This window comes from Balaenoptera borealis (genome assembly GCF_965194805.1).
Source record: "Balaenoptera borealis genome assembly, chromosome: 9".
NCBI lineage: Eukaryota > Metazoa > Chordata > Mammalia > Artiodactyla > Balaenopteridae > Balaenoptera > Balaenoptera borealis.
The window spans coordinates 14,920,890-14,937,719 of record NC_138873.1 but is presented as its reverse complement, the minus strand read 5'-3'; the positions used below and the strand labels follow the sequence as shown (position 1 = coordinate 14,937,719).

At 40.5% G+C, this 16,830-nt stretch overlaps 2 protein-coding genes across 10 annotated transcripts in view; one reads left to right on the top strand and one right to left on the bottom strand.

Moving 5' to 3' along the window:
• Positions 1-12,419, bottom strand: part of RMND1 (required for meiotic nuclear division 1 homolog) — a 47,356-nt gene extending 34,937 nt beyond the window's left edge. For 2 of the 6 annotated variants that reach the window (XR_014248500.1, XM_082405532.1), the window contains exons 1-3: positions 12,217-12,415; positions 7,040-7,557; positions 734-842 (exon numbers count right to left, since the gene is read on the bottom strand). Coding sequence is in view for 5 of the 6 variants with exons in the window: in XM_082405532.1 (XP_082261658.1) it covers positions 734-842; positions 7,040-7,543 (613 nt within the window). In the remaining variant the exon portion in view is untranslated. Of the gene's footprint in view, positions 1-733; positions 843-7,039; positions 7,558-8,070; positions 9,043-10,022; positions 10,139-10,868; positions 11,147-12,216 lie in introns of those variants that run through there. The other 4 variants (XM_082405534.1, XM_082405533.1, XM_082405535.1 and 1 more) reach the window with 4 other exon arrangements.
• A 109-nt stretch (positions 12,420-12,528) lies between these two features.
• Positions 12,529-16,830, top strand: part of ARMT1 (acidic residue methyltransferase 1) — a 36,372-nt gene continuing 32,070 nt past the window's right edge. For 3 of the 4 annotated variants that reach the window (XM_082405518.1, XM_082405517.1, XM_082405515.1), the window contains exons 1-3: positions 12,529-12,743; positions 15,097-15,202; positions 15,654-15,898. In XM_082405518.1, coding sequence (XP_082261644.1) covers positions 12,544-12,743; positions 15,097-15,202; positions 15,654-15,898 — 551 coding nt within the window. In that variant the 5' untranslated portion in view covers positions 12,529-12,543. Of the gene's footprint in view, positions 12,788-15,096; positions 15,203-15,653; positions 15,899-16,830 lie in introns of all 4 variants that reach the window. The other variant, XM_082405516.1, reaches the window with a different exon arrangement.

Genomic DNA, 16,830 nt, shown 5'->3' with positions numbered 1-16,830 from the left:
CATACTGGTAAATTTTTCTTTAAAGGCTCTCCCCAACATTTCTATCAATTTTACGGTTCTTCTGTAATACTAAAATAACTTTTTAACGTGACAGAAATGAAGTGTCATGGCCTTTGATCATCCCAAGTAAGAGGGATCCTATAAATACAGCTGAATAAACCATATTGAGTTTAATCTTAGATCTAAGTTCTCTGTGAATATGTTTTAAATTTCCTATCTTTGTATGTCATTTGTATAAAGAGATTCAACACCACTTTTATGACATAATCCTTCAAATAGAAAATGAGGGGCTTCCCTGGTAGCTCAGTGGTTAAGAACCCACCTGCCAATGCAGGGGACATGGGTTCGAGCCCTGGTCCGGGAAGATCCCACATGCCGTGGAGCAACTAAGCCCGTGCATCACAGAGCCTGCGAGCCACAACTACTGAGCCCACGTGCCACAACTACTGAAGCCCACGTGCCTAGAGCCCGTGCTCTGCAACAAGAGAAGCCACCGCAATGAGAAGCCCACGCACCGCAAAGAAGAGTAGCCCCCGCTCGCCGCCAACTAGAGAAAGCCCATGTGCACAGCAACAAAGACCCAACACGGCCAAAAATAAGAACAAATAAATAAATTTATTTAAAAAAAGGAGAAAATGAAACCTAAACAAATGCATATTTAAGACAGTTATCATAGGAAAATTATTTTCTAATGCATTTTAACATACTTGGCCCCAGGTTCAAGAAGATGTACCTCTAGGCAAGCTTGTTACTTCAACATATCCATGGGAGGCCAGATCTTGAGAGAGACTTCCAAGATGGTATTCATCTGCGGTTGCAAATGCAGTACAGTGCATCAGGTCCTGTGCCAGAGAGAGGAGCGTGAGATGGGTTACCAAGAGGTGCCTGTGATGGCTGTCTCTTTACAGGGAGGATGGCGTGCTGCAAAACTGGCACTCGAGAGCTTTCTCCAAACGTTTCTACGGTTCAGACAAAGGACGTGAGAAGGATGCAGAGGAAGAAGTTACAAGGAGGCAGGTTTCAGCTCAATCTACGCACGAACTTCCTCTTAATCGTCAAAGAGACGGAGCGGGCTGTCAGAACAGGGAGCCACACCTGCTGCTTGTGCTTCAAGCACAGACTGGTCAAAAAATAGAGGGGATTTAGGCACCATACAAGGCGCCTGGATGAGATGCTAGTTAACGTCTGTCCAACCTTGAGCTTCCATGGTTCTTTTTCACAGCAGCATTATTATTTGAGGTCATTTGATAATTTGCCACTAGCCTTGTACAGGCAAGAGATTACTTTGAATCTACTAAGGAATTACAGAATTTTTACTCTAGTTAATTGTACTCTGGTTAAAAGTTCTGTGAATCTGAGAATGTGTCCAGGTTTGGTGAGTGCTTTGGATTTCTGCACTAGGAGTCTTACCTGTGTGTATATGCACACATTTATGTTGTGTGTAGCTATACAGTATACATATGGTAAGCATATGGCACAGCACACAGTGTTTTTGTCAAACTGTAGGTCACAAGCCGTTAGTGAGTCCTGATACCAATTTAGTCAGCCCAAACCAGCTTAAAAAAAAATAAACTAAACAAAATAAAACAGAAAATATTAGAGTACATAATTCATAGTAAGGGTAAATTTTATTTTATGACATTTTCTGTCACATATATGTCTATATAGGTATATTGGGTCACCACATATACACTGTAATGTAAAATAAATTTCTCACTATGGAATATGGTCAATAAAGTTCAAAAGCTATCGGCAGAGGTGTTAATAAGAGTTCAGGCACAGAATTAGATTCATTAAAAAAAAATCAGAATAACAATAATGCCTACTTGATAGGGTCGTTGTGAAGTTTAAGCAAGCTGATGAATGTCAACTGCTCAGAACCATGACTAGCACAAATGTTCAACATTTTTTAGGTAATAGTTATTATTACGGCACATACAGATATGTTTAAACCATCAAAATTTATGGGAGGCGAAAAAGTTTATCAAGTAATTTACATCTGAATTTTCATTTGTTCATAATTTTATATTTTAGTATCTATTAATCAGAACATTAGTGAGTCTACTGTCTTTGATACATATGGTGCTTTGGCCCATATGTATCAAAAGAGCTATATGAGTCACTAAATCAAAATTTATTCCTAGGATTTACTCATCTTGGCTCCTAAATTCTTTCCCTTTCTGCTACATTCCTAGTATGAAATTCAAGAAAAGTAGTACATAAATTTCTTCCTTCCTCCCACTTTTGTTACCTAACTCCTGGCTCTTTCTCAAGAGATGACCTAACTCTGGTTTGCTTTTTCTTCCATCTGTTACACAGTTCTAATGTGTGGTTTGAAAAGTAGCAGAGGAATAAACGGAGGACCTGAAAAACCTAAAATCTGTAAGATATCCGCTCATAAGCAAAACATTCAATTGTCTAATTGATTTTAATTCAATTAGAAAAAAAATTAAAAGTCAGACAAGCTGAAATTGTCACTGAATGTGAGCTAAACGGATGCAGAACCCTCCTGTTGCAGATATCTGACATGCTGATTCCCATATTCATTATGAAGGTAAGAACACGTGAATTTACAAAAACATACGGATCCATACAGTCAAAGTAAAGCTGGTTACTGGAGTACAGGAATCAGTTATGCGCTTAAGGTTTAGAAGTGCCAGCACTAGTTGTTCTTTTAAGGCTCCGTGGAGTTAAAAAGAGGGGGCAGGATATGAGATTAAGTTGGCTGAAAGAAAGGAATCCTGGAAAGAAGCATCAGGTAAGGCCATGGCAGGCAGGCTCTACCCTACAAAAGCTGACAAATTTACTGAAGTTTGCTAAGCAAAATCCCAGTGCATTAGGTTGGATGCCAGAGTTACTCTGGGACTGCTACAGCTGACATGCTTAGTTTAGGCTGGAGTGGGAAGAGAAGGAGGCACGAAGGAGAAGACAGGAGATAAGGAGAAGGTCAACAACAGCTAGTCCAGTGGAGGGTTTTCCCATAACTGTACTAGAAACGGCACTGCCGACTGTCTCTAGAATAAGCGCCGTAAACTGGCAGCCCAGAGAACTATCCAACTCAAGAGCTGACCCACATAGTGTTTTCAAGATTTGAACAAACTATCAACAATAAATGGCCATTTGACACAAAATCCAGATTTCCACCATCTTTCGCTCCAGTGGAAGATCTAGCAGTATCTGACCAGGGTCGGGGCGGGGGGGGGGGGCCTGATTCTCCAGCCGATGCAGTCCCTCCCACTCCCTGTCTCGTGCCTGCTTCACCATCATCTTTCTTACGGACCAGGCCCATCTGTGCTAAAAAAACTTATACTATTTTACATTCTCAAAAATGGAACAAGTCAAAGCATTCAACCACTACTTCCATGAGAAAATATATGCTGAGCTCCAAAGAGTCAGGTTATAAATTTTTAAACACAATTTGTTTTTAACTTAGTCATTCCAAGGATCTTTGCAGATTTTCTGAAGACTGTCACCTTTCCTTCTCTCACCATCTCTTATTTAGTTTGGGTCAGAGTTCTAGCCAATGTCTCACAGCTTATTTGGCTTAGCCTACGTTACATAACTTATATGGCTCGCCACACTACTTTCTGTATTCTCCTTAAACATCTGGGATGTGAGTCTCTGTTTAAGTTATGAATCTTCTGTGAATAAATGATTCACAAGGTTTTCCAATTTGACTTGTTATAAATATCATTTTTGGGTTTTATTTCCTTTGTTTTTCAATTTCAAGATTGTATTTAAATCCATTTGGTAAAGGGAAAGAGTGTGTGTCATCTTTGCATTTTTTTCCCCTATTATTTAAAGACGTTACTCTGCAAGAAGCTTTCATTTTTAGACATGTTTTTTTCTGGATTTTTATAATGAACCATTATTTTTTGAGCATTAAATATAAATATATAGCAAATTTCAGATTCTAGCATGGGGATCAACAACTTGTTCTTAAATAAATGTGCCAAACCAACCTAAAATAGTTATTGGATTTAAGACTTAAATTTAGGCCTTTCTATTTTAAAATGTTAAAAGAAAACCACCCAAACCCAAACAAAACAAAACCAAAGCCAAGAAAACCACCATGTTTCAGTATGTTTCATTTTTCTGGCCACAGAAAACATATTCCAGCAGATGGGGCTAGAAATTTATATATGATTCTTGTTTTAGAGCATCACATACTCTGACAGAATACTTTTCCTAAAAAAGAAACTTTATTTTTATTCATGTTCTTTCACTAAAAAAAAGAAATTAGTGCATTACAGTAATGTTGCTTCTATATTACTAAGGGAAAAAAATGCATGTTTTTCCTGTTATGTACAGATTATAGGCGAAAGTTATAAAACACAGATGCATTTTACATTACTAGTATAAAGCTTTAGCTTTTAAGCTTTCTGACTACAACCCATGGTGAGAAACCCTTTCACATACACAGTACCTACCTACACATAGACACCCACACCAATAACTGACGCAAAAGCTTCACAGAACAATATTTACCTTTATCATGAGTAATGCATTGATAATTTCTATTCTATTTCATCAAACAAACCAAGAAAAACCCAAACCCATTAACAACCCACTGGTTAATTTTACTACACACTGTGGTGTTAGCCTGAAAACTACTGCTGGGCGTCCCAGCACCCTGCCTCCTCTGCCAGCCTCCACGCTGCTCAGAGGGTGGTCCTCATCCTCGGGCATTGTCCTCCTCAAAGACAGGACAGAGCAACAAGAAGCACTGGCCCTGCCATGATAAGTGATGAGCCAACGGTATGTGGGTTGAGCATCTCAGTAGGTTATGATCTCTACAAATGGAATCAGGTGAAGACTTGATTCCAATATAGAGGGTGAGTAGCCTCACCCAGTCAATTCCAAGCGCACACCGTGTGGCAGAGGTAAGAGGGTGAGCTCAGGTGCACACGTGGGGAATGAGACAAAGGGTACCTCTTTCTGGTACAAAGTAGAGTCCTTTCCTGACTCAGTCCAGAGGGGAGGAAAGGGCTTTACCACCAAAGGGGACTCGCCAGCCCCATGATGCCCACGTGGAAATGGAGGGGCCCTCTATTCGGGACAGATAAAAGCCAGTCTTCAGCCCTGGGCATATATTACCTCGTTATACCTCAAGACTGTGTTCTCCTGTAAGATCATTAGAAAATAATGTTCCAAGAATCATACTCCCTCAGGTCACTTTCAAAATGCTTTCAGAAATAGAAAAGATTGTCTATTATTTTCCTGTGCTTCCAGAGAAACGACATACTGTTTCTGTTTTCGCGAAATTCCAACCGAAGTCACAGCTATTACGTTACATAATATGTCCTACGCCAGGACCCAGGAAATAAATGACTCCTTAAATTGGTGACAGAAAAAGTTATTTCTTATAAGACACTCTTATGTTTTTCTTTTTTTCTTGTTAGACAACAAGAAATGTACAACCCAGGAGTATTCCTGCTTTTCTTTAATCATTGGGCTTCTCCGAACTAAATGTTCAACTAGATTACTCATATCAGATACCTGATAATATTTACTTCTCTGTTCATATCAACTGCTTGCTCTATTTTAAATGTAATGCTTTTATTATCTCATTTGAAACTTATTAAATTTTGAAAATCTACTTCAAATCCTTTCCTGGAAGCAGAAAAAAAAAAGTCCTAAAGAAAAATAAAAAACGGAATCCAGGAAAACTGCTTTCAAGTCTACGGACAGCCCAAAGGAATAATGCCTCTTTGACAGTTTACAACCAACAACTACAAAAAAAAGTGACATCTCTGACCTTACCAGCCTTTCATAAGAAACTTGATTCTGCTCTGGGCTGCTAGATGTAACAAAAGAAAAAAGGGACTTGATCCTCTTCTTTTTTGGACCTGCTATGAATTCAGGTTTTTACACTTAATTTCATCTCAGTCACTTAAATACTAAATTTCCCAGATGATCACAAAACTAAACAACATAATTAAACACTCAAGAGCTAGAAAGAAAGGAGTGAGAGCAGAATGCATCCAAAACTCCCATCCTTCATATCGTGGGTTCAAGGAAACCAAACAAGAATGTAAACAAAGCTAGAATCCAAAATAAAAGTCATTAACCGACTCCTAACTTCACAACCTGAGGATAAGACGTGAAGGCCTGTACCCCTTTTTAAAGGAAGTCAACCACACAGTAAAAAAAAAACAAAACAAAAACAGAACAAGTTAAACGCTCTCAAGGTCTACTTCTCAGAATCGAGATTTTAAGATAGACAGTATAACCTGTTTTCTGATAGATTCAGAATGCTTCATCAAGTTTTAAATATTCGACATTCCTAATTTTAACGTTGATGGCTACAGACATCAAAGATCCCTTTGCTTCTCTTCTATCCTTTCCTGTTTAATAAACATTTATTAAGTATAAGGCAAAGTTTCAAGTATCATGCGAGATACACAGGTTACCAAAGGGCTTGATCTTGACCTTAAATATTTATCATTTAGTGGGCAAATGCAAACTGTAGTTGAGAAATTCCCATAAACCTCTTAACAGTGAATGAAAACAACCACTTCAACCTTCAAATGATAAAAAAAAGCAAAAACCTTCACTCTGCTTTTTGGATTCCACCTTGCCATGTCCTTTCACCACCCTCTCCCATGCAGTCACCATTGGCTAATGAATGTTTACCTGCCTGCATACTTAATGTAACAAAAATTTTTACAATTTAATACAGAATTTCTACAGTTTGATTTTTTTTTTAAATGGGGGCTTTTTATAGCACTGTTCCTAGAATGGACTTACTACTAGTCTTTTTCAAAATCTCCTTAGGCCACTAACTAATCCTTTCATAAACTATATTTTTATATTTAATTGCCTCTATTTTGCCTTTATATGTACCACTAATTCCTAAAATTAAGATGTTGATTCCCTTTGGAGATGACAGGTTTTACTATTAGGCTTCAAAGATCCTGAAAGAAGTGCTGAGCTGGGGGCTGGCTCTCCCATGTTGGCACTAAGGCTGAGGTGGGATCCACAGGGGTTCAGAGTGATTATTAGGGAACAGAGGCGCCACCACCACAAGTGTTTTTACCTTGTTCACAGGCAGAACTGGAAGGTTGGTCCTGGATGGCTGCCTGGTCCTTGATGCTTTCAGTGGTCTCTTGATTTGCGGAAAGTCTTGTTTAGAAACAAGTGTTTCCGTTGACACAGATGAGGAATGTCTCTTTAATATTTTTATAAACCACTTAAAACCTAACAGATTTGGTTTGTGAGTCACTTTCCTATGAGTACCAAGGGAGTTCCTGGTTGGAAGGTGCTCTTTTTCATCTTGGTAACGTGCGGTGTTTAATGGAGAGAGTACGTTTGTATTTGATATTTTCCGGTTCATTCCCAGGACCTGGGACTTATTCAAACCAACAGCTGCTGTATCAGGAAAGAACAAATTCACGTTCTGACGTCTTGTCAGGGTGTTGCATGCTGTGGTCTCAAATTCCTTAAGTGGTTTTAATGTTCGATGAACAAGTCTTTGGCACTGACACGCTTTTGATAGAATATAGTGACATCTGGCCAAGGATCTGAGAAGTCTGGCTGACATTACCACATCTCAAGCTAAAAGAAAAAGAATTCAAAGTTCAAGTTTTTTAATAAAAAATGTTAAAAAGATATATAGTGTTTTCCCAGGTAACAGGTATATTTCTGTAAAACAATTTGCAAAGTAGATACATCTTAACTTAAGCCTAGTAAAAGAATGAGGTTAAAAAAATACATACAAGTGTTTTCACCACCTCTCCTTTAGTCAACCTTTAGCCTTCTTTCTGGAAGGTTACAAGACTATAAAGCTATTGAGGGACTTCCCTGGCGGTCCAGTGGTTAAGACTCTGCGCTCCCAATGCAGGGGGCAAGGGTTCGATCCCTGGTCTGGGAACTAAGATCCCACATGCCGCACGGCGTGGCCAAACCAAAAAAAAAAGTAGTTTATTTGTCCTTTAAACACATAGCATTTTTGAACACCTTAAAGCAACAGACAATTATTGGGGCCTATCAGAGGTGATGTTTGAATCGGGTTTCAAAAGGGCAGAGGGATCGGCAAGTCAAACCCCCCAGGTAAACAGTGTTGTTCACCTGACACACAGGATGCACCTTCAGGGGAGGCAGGTGTGAGCTGCAGCAGCAGCTGAGGACCGAACAGGAGCCTGTGGCTGCATCCTAAGTACTGGTCCTAAAGAGCCTCTATAGGAGGGGGAAGTCGGAGCTCTTCACGTGAGACTCACATGGTCAAAAGTACATTCAAGAAACATATCCTTGGTTAAAACTTAGAGGGGGAACTGAGAGAGACTAAGACATTGCTTTCTGAGTACTTTGTACCCAGCAAGCGCTCTGCTTCACCTCACGACAATCCCGTGAGGTACTTCACAGGGGCAACTGAGGCTTAGGGAGGCTGACTGCTTACAATCAGTGATGCAGAGACAGAAGGAAATCCCAAGCTTTTGCAGTTCTAAAGACAACGCTGTAACCACTGCATATAGATTATCTCCCTTTAAAAGGATGAGGCCAAGGATGAGTCACTGCGATATTTAGGAGGTAGAACCTGCTGCTTTCAAAATATCTTCCAAAGCTGGAATTCTCTATTTAGTTCTAGTCCAACTAGCTATTCTAGTTCACCTTTAGTTATACTATTACCTTCCAGCTGAACCAGTGGGTTTTGCAGAACCTAATTAGACACTACTTTAGGAATCTGTTTACACAGACCTGGATTCTTCCATTCTCTTCTAGGAAATTCTTACCTCCAAGCTCTAAATCTTGCCTTCACACAGAGGCTGGGACAAAGAACGTAAAACCTACAGGACAAACAAGTGTGTTTTCTCCCTTTGCTGAGGAAAACAGAGGGGTAGCATTTAAGGTATCCGACACACACACAAAATTATTTAGGCTTTGTTAAAAACTGGAACACATCTCAGAAAAGTGAAATTTTAATTGCACAAACTAGATTTAAAGATTAAAATACACTAGATTTTTAATTACACTAAGAGCTTTATATAACATTTTGGGCATCGAATTTCCATGTTCCACATCATCCTTGTCATAATTCTTGATGGTTTCTACATCCGTGCAGATTGGTGGGGGGCGTGATCCGCCCCCCACCCCCCCGAGTGATCTCATCTTCCATTCTCCCTTAGCCACTCATTCCCAGGGTCTTACGCTCCGAGCTGTATCGTGGCCATTAGGCACCTGCGGCTACTGAGCACTTGAAATGTGGCTCAATAAAATTTAAAAAATAATTTTTTTTGGTACCTTGTATTTTATACTTAATATAAAAAAGTAAAATATCTCAATAATTTTTATATTGATTACTTGTTGAAATAATATTTTTAGATATATTGGGCTAGATAAAATTAACCTCACCTCTTAATTTTTACTTTTAAAGTGTCTAGAAAACTTAAAATGCCATGTGTGGCTTGTATCGTATACCTGTTGGAGGGTCCTGCTCTAGACCTGTCATTACCAGTATCTGTAACCTCATGTTCTCAATTTCAAGCATTCTAATCTCCAAACACCACCTCTGATCTTTCAGGCTCACTCCTTCTATCACCCAATTCCAACAGTTCTTCAACCCCAACAGGACCTACAATTCAATGATCCAAGCACTTTTTCACTGCCCCTCGCTCCCCACATCACTTCCCCCACACTTAGCTATATTCCATGGGCCCCAAATCCCTTGCACCCCTCTCTTCCACATACCCACGTGACAAAACCTCAACGTGAATTAAATATAATTCACCCAATTTGTGCCTGGACTCCTGCACCTCAACGTGGCTGGAGACAGACAACCAACCAACAACCATCTGGTCTCACTTTAAAATCATGACCACCCACTTCAGGTGGGCCCTTCATGCCACTCAACGATCTTAAATATTGTACTTCCATACTATATTTTACTTTTCGCTCTCTCCTCACACCTTCAATGCCTCCTCCTGTCTCATTCTCAATAACGACCTTGCTTCCTCTTTGGTTGACAAAACAGAAATAATCAGGAGAGAACTTCCACCAGCTCTTGCCATCATCCACCTGCCCACCTATTGCTTTTGTGCCCATATACTTTGTCTTGCCTTCTGCTGCTACAGATGAGGTGCCCGTGGTCCCATCTACAGCCAGGTCCTCTATCTGCACACCGAGTCTCTTCCTTCCCTGCCTACAGAAGACATAGTTAAGCTCTTCTCCCCTCTCTGTCCCATGTTACTTATTTTTCCCTTTTTACTGACACATTCCTATTAGCATACAACTAGGCTCTGATTTCTCCCACCTTATAAAAACAACTCTTCCCCGACACCCATCTTCCCTTCCATACACTACACTTGTTCTCTGAGCTCCTTTCCTTTTAGAGGAGTTTTATTGCCTCTCTCCATCTCCTCTTCTCTGATTTTTTTTGAACCCACTCCAATTGGGCATGTTCATCTCTGTCACTTCACCAAAACCCATTTGTCAAGGCCAGCAACGACCACCACATTTATAAGTCCTGTGGTCACTTCTCAGTATTCATTTTACCTGACTGACCAGCAACATGTGATACAGCTGATCACTCCACCCTACTCCCTCACTCGCTTCTGGGATACCACGCTGGCCATTTTCATCCTACCTCATTGGTAGGATGTCTCTTTTGCTGGTTTCCCATCCCAAGAATGTAATGTACCAAGGCCCAGTATTTGGGTCACCTTTCTTCTCTATTCTCAGCTCCTGGTGATCTCACCCAATCTCATAGTTTTATATAGTACCTACAATTGATGAATAGCAAATATTTATCCCTAAACTACTCTGATGAGCATGAAAAATGTAACATGCTCAAAACTGAGCTTCTGAAATCTTCCTGCAAATCCTATTCTTCCCAGTCTCCCCCACTCATGAAATAGCAATTACATCCTTACCTTTGCTAAGGCCCCAAACCTGCAGTCCACCTTATTCTTCTCTTCCTTCTCCATACCCAATCTGTCAGCAAATCCCACTGGCTTTGTTCGGACTGGTCCTCACCACCAACACTGCCACCACCCTGGTCCAAGCTGCTGTCCTTCCCAGGGATTACTGTCACAGCCTCCGAATTGGTTTCCCAGCTTCTGTTCTTCAGATTCTTCTGAACACAGCAACCAAACTCAAATCGGATTACATCTTCCCTCTTCATAAAATTTGATGATGGCCTCACATTTCACTTGAAATAAAAGCCAAACACCTTAAGATAGACTGCATGGCCCTCCATTCTCTGCCCTTTATCACCACTCTGACATCTCCTCCAGCTTTTTCCCCCTGCTCATTTTGCTCCAGTCACTCTGGTCTCTGGATCTCTGCACTTACTATCCCTTATACTCTTCTCCCGGGTGTCTGTAAGCCTCATTCCCTCACCTCCTTCAGACCTTTGCTCAAATGTCTCCTACACAGTGAAGTCTTCCCCGACCACTTCATTTAAAACGCACACCAGCACCCGCACTCTAGCTTCCTCCACTCTCTATTTCTCCATTGCATTTAACATCACTTGCAAACACGTTGTGTTCTTAATTTATTAACTCACACAACAAATTATGAACTGAGTTCCTACCATGTGACAGAAATTGTCCTACTTGCTAATACAGCTGAAAATAAAATAGACGAAAATCCCTATCTTTTGAAACTTACATCACAGTGGGGGTGACAGATAATACACGTGGTAAACCACTAAAATATACATTAAATAGTCACAACGCTACAGGGAAAAAAACAGAAGAGCAAAGGAGATCTTTGTCTCTCTCCTGTAGCACCTAAGCTCCTTGAGGATGAAGATTTGCCTTTTGTTCATGCTGTGTCTCCTGTAACCAGAGTGCCCAGCACACAGCAGTTATTCAACTCGTATTTTTTGAATGAAATACAAGGCAGCTACTCAGTTCTTGGACACATTTTCTACTTTTTAAGAACATACAAACTGAGAAATCTGTATCAACTAGACTATGAGTCAATGGATAAGTGGCGCTAATCTCTGGGAGCACGCCTTCCAATTCCTTAAGCTGCTCAAAATTATTTTATCCTTGCAGTTACCGCTATGCACTGGCTGAAAGAAGGGTTCAGTACGTGGGTATGGACGGAGTGCTTTTCACTCCCAGCTAAATCGACCAAAGATCACTGTAATAGGCAGGGGGCCTCCGCTGTACCGGTGAAACACGTGACGCGAGACGTTCAGGGCGGCGGGGAGCAAAGGGCGGACCGCTGTGCGAGACCATACAAGCTCCCAGAACAAGGTAGTGCACTAACCTCTCCGCGGGAGGAAAAGACAGACGCGCCAAACGCGCAAGCTCCTACGGCTCTGCCGCAGGCAAGAGACAAGAGTCCCGGCGGCAGCCCCGCGCTCCCGCAGCCAGTCCCAACACGGACCCAGCGCCCCTCCCAGAGCCCGACACTGCGCAGGCGCACAGGACTCCTGGCCAAGCGGAGCGTAAGCCGCCCGGTCCACGTGACCGTAGGACCACGTGACCCGTGCTGCCGCGACCTTATACGCTCCCTAGTTCCTGCGACGTCCCGGTCCCTGGTTGCTTCCGCCTTCCGCCCGCTTCCTTATTCCGCTTCTCTCGTCGCCCTCAGATGTCCCCGCCTTCGTCCCCGGAAGATCTCCGGGTCCTCGGCCATTGTTTGTCTCTTCTACGGGCACCAAATAAAGTTTCTTCATTCAAAAGCATTTTTTTAATCCACATCCCTCCCTTTCTCAGCTCCTCCCCCGCGCCTACACCGCCTCCCTTCCTGCGGCGTGTGAAACCCGAGCGTTGGCGTGGGGAGCGCGGAAGGTGATGGCGGGGCCTCCGGTGTCTCTCTCGGCACGGGACGTAGGGTTCGTGTCGCTTTCCTCCCCCGCTCCTCTCCTTTTCCTCCTCCCCACTTTTGCGGAGAGCTGGGCCTCGTCGGGAACCTGTGGGTACCAGCGGGGAAGCAGCGGCGGGCCGGAGGCGCCTGCTTCCCGCCGCCAGCGAGTTCCATCCCGCCGTCCGGGCTCCGCTTCCCGGGGACGGCGCCTCGGTTTCTAACGGCTCGCGGGGAGGCGAGGGCTAGGCGGCCGGTCTCCGGCCTCCAGGGTCGTATCGGCTTTGCAGCTTCTTCCTTGCGCTGATTCGTGGCTTCTTCCCTGCCTACACGGGAACGGACTGCGAACCCCGACTGAAAATCTCCGCTTACCCCCACCTCTCTACAATGGTGGTTCAGGGGTTTTGATAGCCTTGTATTAATGTGTATCAGTTAACGCGTCTTTCAAGTGGTTCGATACTGTTTTTTTTTTTTTTTTTTGGTTTTGGGTTTTTTTTTTTTTTTTAACTTACGCATGACTGTCTTGAGAGTGTATGCCTCCTTTCAGAGTGTTGCAGCGCGTGGCTTTAATCATATTTTAATTAATAAACCTACTTTGGGGGGGATTAAAGTTGTCTGCAAAAGTTAGGGGTCTGAGATCTGTCGAGAAATGTGTTTCTTCCTATTGCTGACCAGATCAATTCATAATCCCACTAAAAAAAGTGCCTGTACCTTCTTGCGTTTTAGGTGTCATGTTACAGATTCTATAACATTATTATATCTGTCTGTATAAATTGAGAGGCCCAATTTATATTTGAAATACGTCCTTACTGCAAAAGATGGCAAAACACAAGAGCACTTGGAAGAAATTGACCGTATCGGCAGTAGATTGAGGCCAGAGAGGCCAATGTCCCAGAATTTAAGCATGTACTCACCTTCAGGCAAATATAGGGAGTGTCTGCGTCCTTAAATTTTGAGTCCTAGGCATCTCTGCTGTCACCCAAGTCCTGGACCTGAGACCTTACCCTTAGAGATGGAAGCCTCTGAGGAAATTTAGTAGCTGGAAAAATAGAATAATTTTCCAGTTAAGTAAAATCTCAAAGGACTGTCACTTCTTTTCGTATCTGCTGCCTTGGAAAATTCAAGTGTCAAGTGATTTAATATTCTTTGTCTTCTCCCAAGGAATTAGTAGTAATTGTTAAAAGTTAAATTCTGATCAGAGCAGTTATTATGCATATTAAAACCTACTCACTGTAAAACACCACAGAATCAGAAAGCACTTTTCCTATTTTTTTGCTATTTTTTTGAGTTTTATGGTTAACATTTGAGGAAGCCTCTTGAAAAAATACTCAGGGTATATAACCCTATTTTTTAAAATTGCAATAAGGTCTTTGAGTTTTTAGAAGTGTGATGATCCCACATTAAAGTTAGAATAGGAGATTTGGGCAGAAGTATTCCAACTTTCTTCATTTTTACTTTGTCTCTGGTGAGCTGAAGATATACATGAACTGATCAGTTAAGTTTTGTGCTTTCTATCTAAAAACTGCACAGTACTAAAGTCTTTTTTCTAACCGAATCATGTATGTCCTTAAACTAATTAAACATACAGTGATAATCTGTAACCCTTGATTTTTGCTTGTCTAAAGTCAAGAATATCTTTAATTTTTGATTCAGGTATACTCAAGTTTTGTTCCTCTCCAGCTTTCTTCATTCTTTGACACTTTTCGAAAATCTCTTATTTTCTGGTTGGGAGAGCAAGATGGTAATATGCCTTAATTTTGTTTAGGGGCAGAGAGGATGGAAGGAGTTATTAGGCAGGTAAAGAAGGCAGCAAGAAAAACCTTAGAAAAGAATCAAGTTGGCTAAGAGTATAGACAAAGAGAAGCAGGTTCGTAAATATCTTTCATTATATTTTTCTAGCACAGTAAAGTCTTTCAGGCAGTTTTACATCCATTGCCTCATTCATCTTTCTAAGTAGAAGTCACTTAGTAAGTAATAGACCTAGGAGGAAAGCCTGTTTGATTTTTAGGATAACTCTTTTTCTGTCCTATCCCATTGTTAAACTAGTTTCTGATTAAGGAAAATAAAAGGAATACAATGAGAAAGATAAGAAAGATTAAGTAGACTCCAGGGTAGAGCCTGGAATTCGAGGCACAAAGAGTGCTTAGCTTTTACGATATACCAGAGAGGTTTTCAGATTTTCCTGTGTTACTATAGGAGTTGGGCAATGCTGGTTTACTTTACAGGGCTTGTATGAGAAGGAATTTGAATTTAAATGAGGTGTTCCAGAAACTGAAAGATGACCAGCCTTCTAGTGTTAATGCTCCTAAGTAATATACTGTGTATATGACTCTTTTCTAGGTCATTTGCATATCTTACAGTTAAGGACAGATTACCACAGATCTTAACCAAAGCTATTGATACATTGCATCGACATAAAAGTGAATTTTTCGAGAAACATGGAGAGGTAAGAATTGTGTTTTAACATTAATTCTTTTTTGGTTAACTCTAACAGAAACACAATAAGCAGTTTTTCCTCTGTGGTAATGGTCATTCCACCTGGAGATAAGTTCATATGGTGAAACTTAAAAAAAAAAAGGCAGGCTAGATAAGGCAACATAATGTTGATATGAGATCTGTGTTGTTCTTTGATTTTTCAACTTAAGAATTCTAAATTTAAATGTTTATAATAGTTTTTGAAAGACATAAAATGTAGTTTTGAAATGTATTAGTTTTTTTCTTCTTAAATTTAGATACATAAAAATTTGCTACCCTAGAGGAATTATGTATATATGTGTGTACATATATACTTATATTTATAGATGAAATAATTATATATAAATTAATTACATGTAAACTATTCATATATACGTGTGTGTGTGTGTGTATTTTTTTTTCTTCCCCCTGTATTTCTGCAGAAAGGCCTGGAAGCTGAAAAGAAAGCAATTTCTCTTCTTTCTAAATTACGGAATGAATTGCAAACAGATAAACCAATTGTTCCTTTGGTTGAGAAGTTTGTTGATACTGACCTATGGAATCAGTACCTAGAATATCAACAGAGCCTTTTAAATGAGAGTAATGGAAAACCAAGGTGGTTTCTCTCACCGTGGTTGTTTGTCGAATGCTACATGTATCGTAGAATTCATGAAGCAATTATCCAAAGGTAAGTATATAGCCATCAAAAAACAAATGTTTTAGATAATTTGTGCTTTTTAAAAAATTATAAAATGATAAGTTTTCAAGTAAAAACCAGTAGAAGCCTGTATTCAGTTCAACAGATATTAATGGCACTATTGGATATTTCTGCGAATGTTATTGCTGTAATACATTCTTGGTAATTATAATCCACTTGCCCAGAATAGACCTAAGATTGAATATCTGAATAGGATATTCAGATATAAAAATCCTTATAAAAACTTACTTATTTGTAGAGTAAAACAATATACTTATTGAGCAAAAAATGTTAATTTGAAATAATTATTTATATAAAAAATCAAGACAGGACAAAGTAAGCATATGTGTTGTTTATAAAAATAAATAATATGTCAGAATTATTTGGTGAAAGGAGTCACTACATTGTTTTACACAGTCTTAATAATTTTTAGCTCTTTTTTTAACAGCTAGATTGGAAAAAAATAATTTTTAAAATTAATTTGTTTATTTTTTTTGTCTGCATCGGGTCTTAGTTGCGGCATGCAGGACCTTCGTTGTGGCGCGCGGACTCCTCTCTAGTTGTGGTGTGCAGGTTTTCTCTTCTCTAGTTGTGGCGCACGGGCTCCAGAGTGGGTGAGATTAGTAGTTGGGGCATGCGGGCTTAGTTGCCCCACGGCATGTGGGATCTTAGTTCCCTGACCAGGGATCGAACCCACATCCCCTGCATTGGAAGGTGAATTCTTTACCACTGGACCACCAGGGAAGTCCCCCAAATAATTTTTTATAGGTTTGTTTATACTAATTTAATTTTTCCTAGGAAAATTCTGATGGAGAATTGACCTGTAGAGCGGAAGAAAGTGTAATATGGATCATTCTTTTAGTTCACAGGTTACAGAAATACCGGTTTGCTGAATAAGAGGAATCCTTTGGTATCTATTCCTA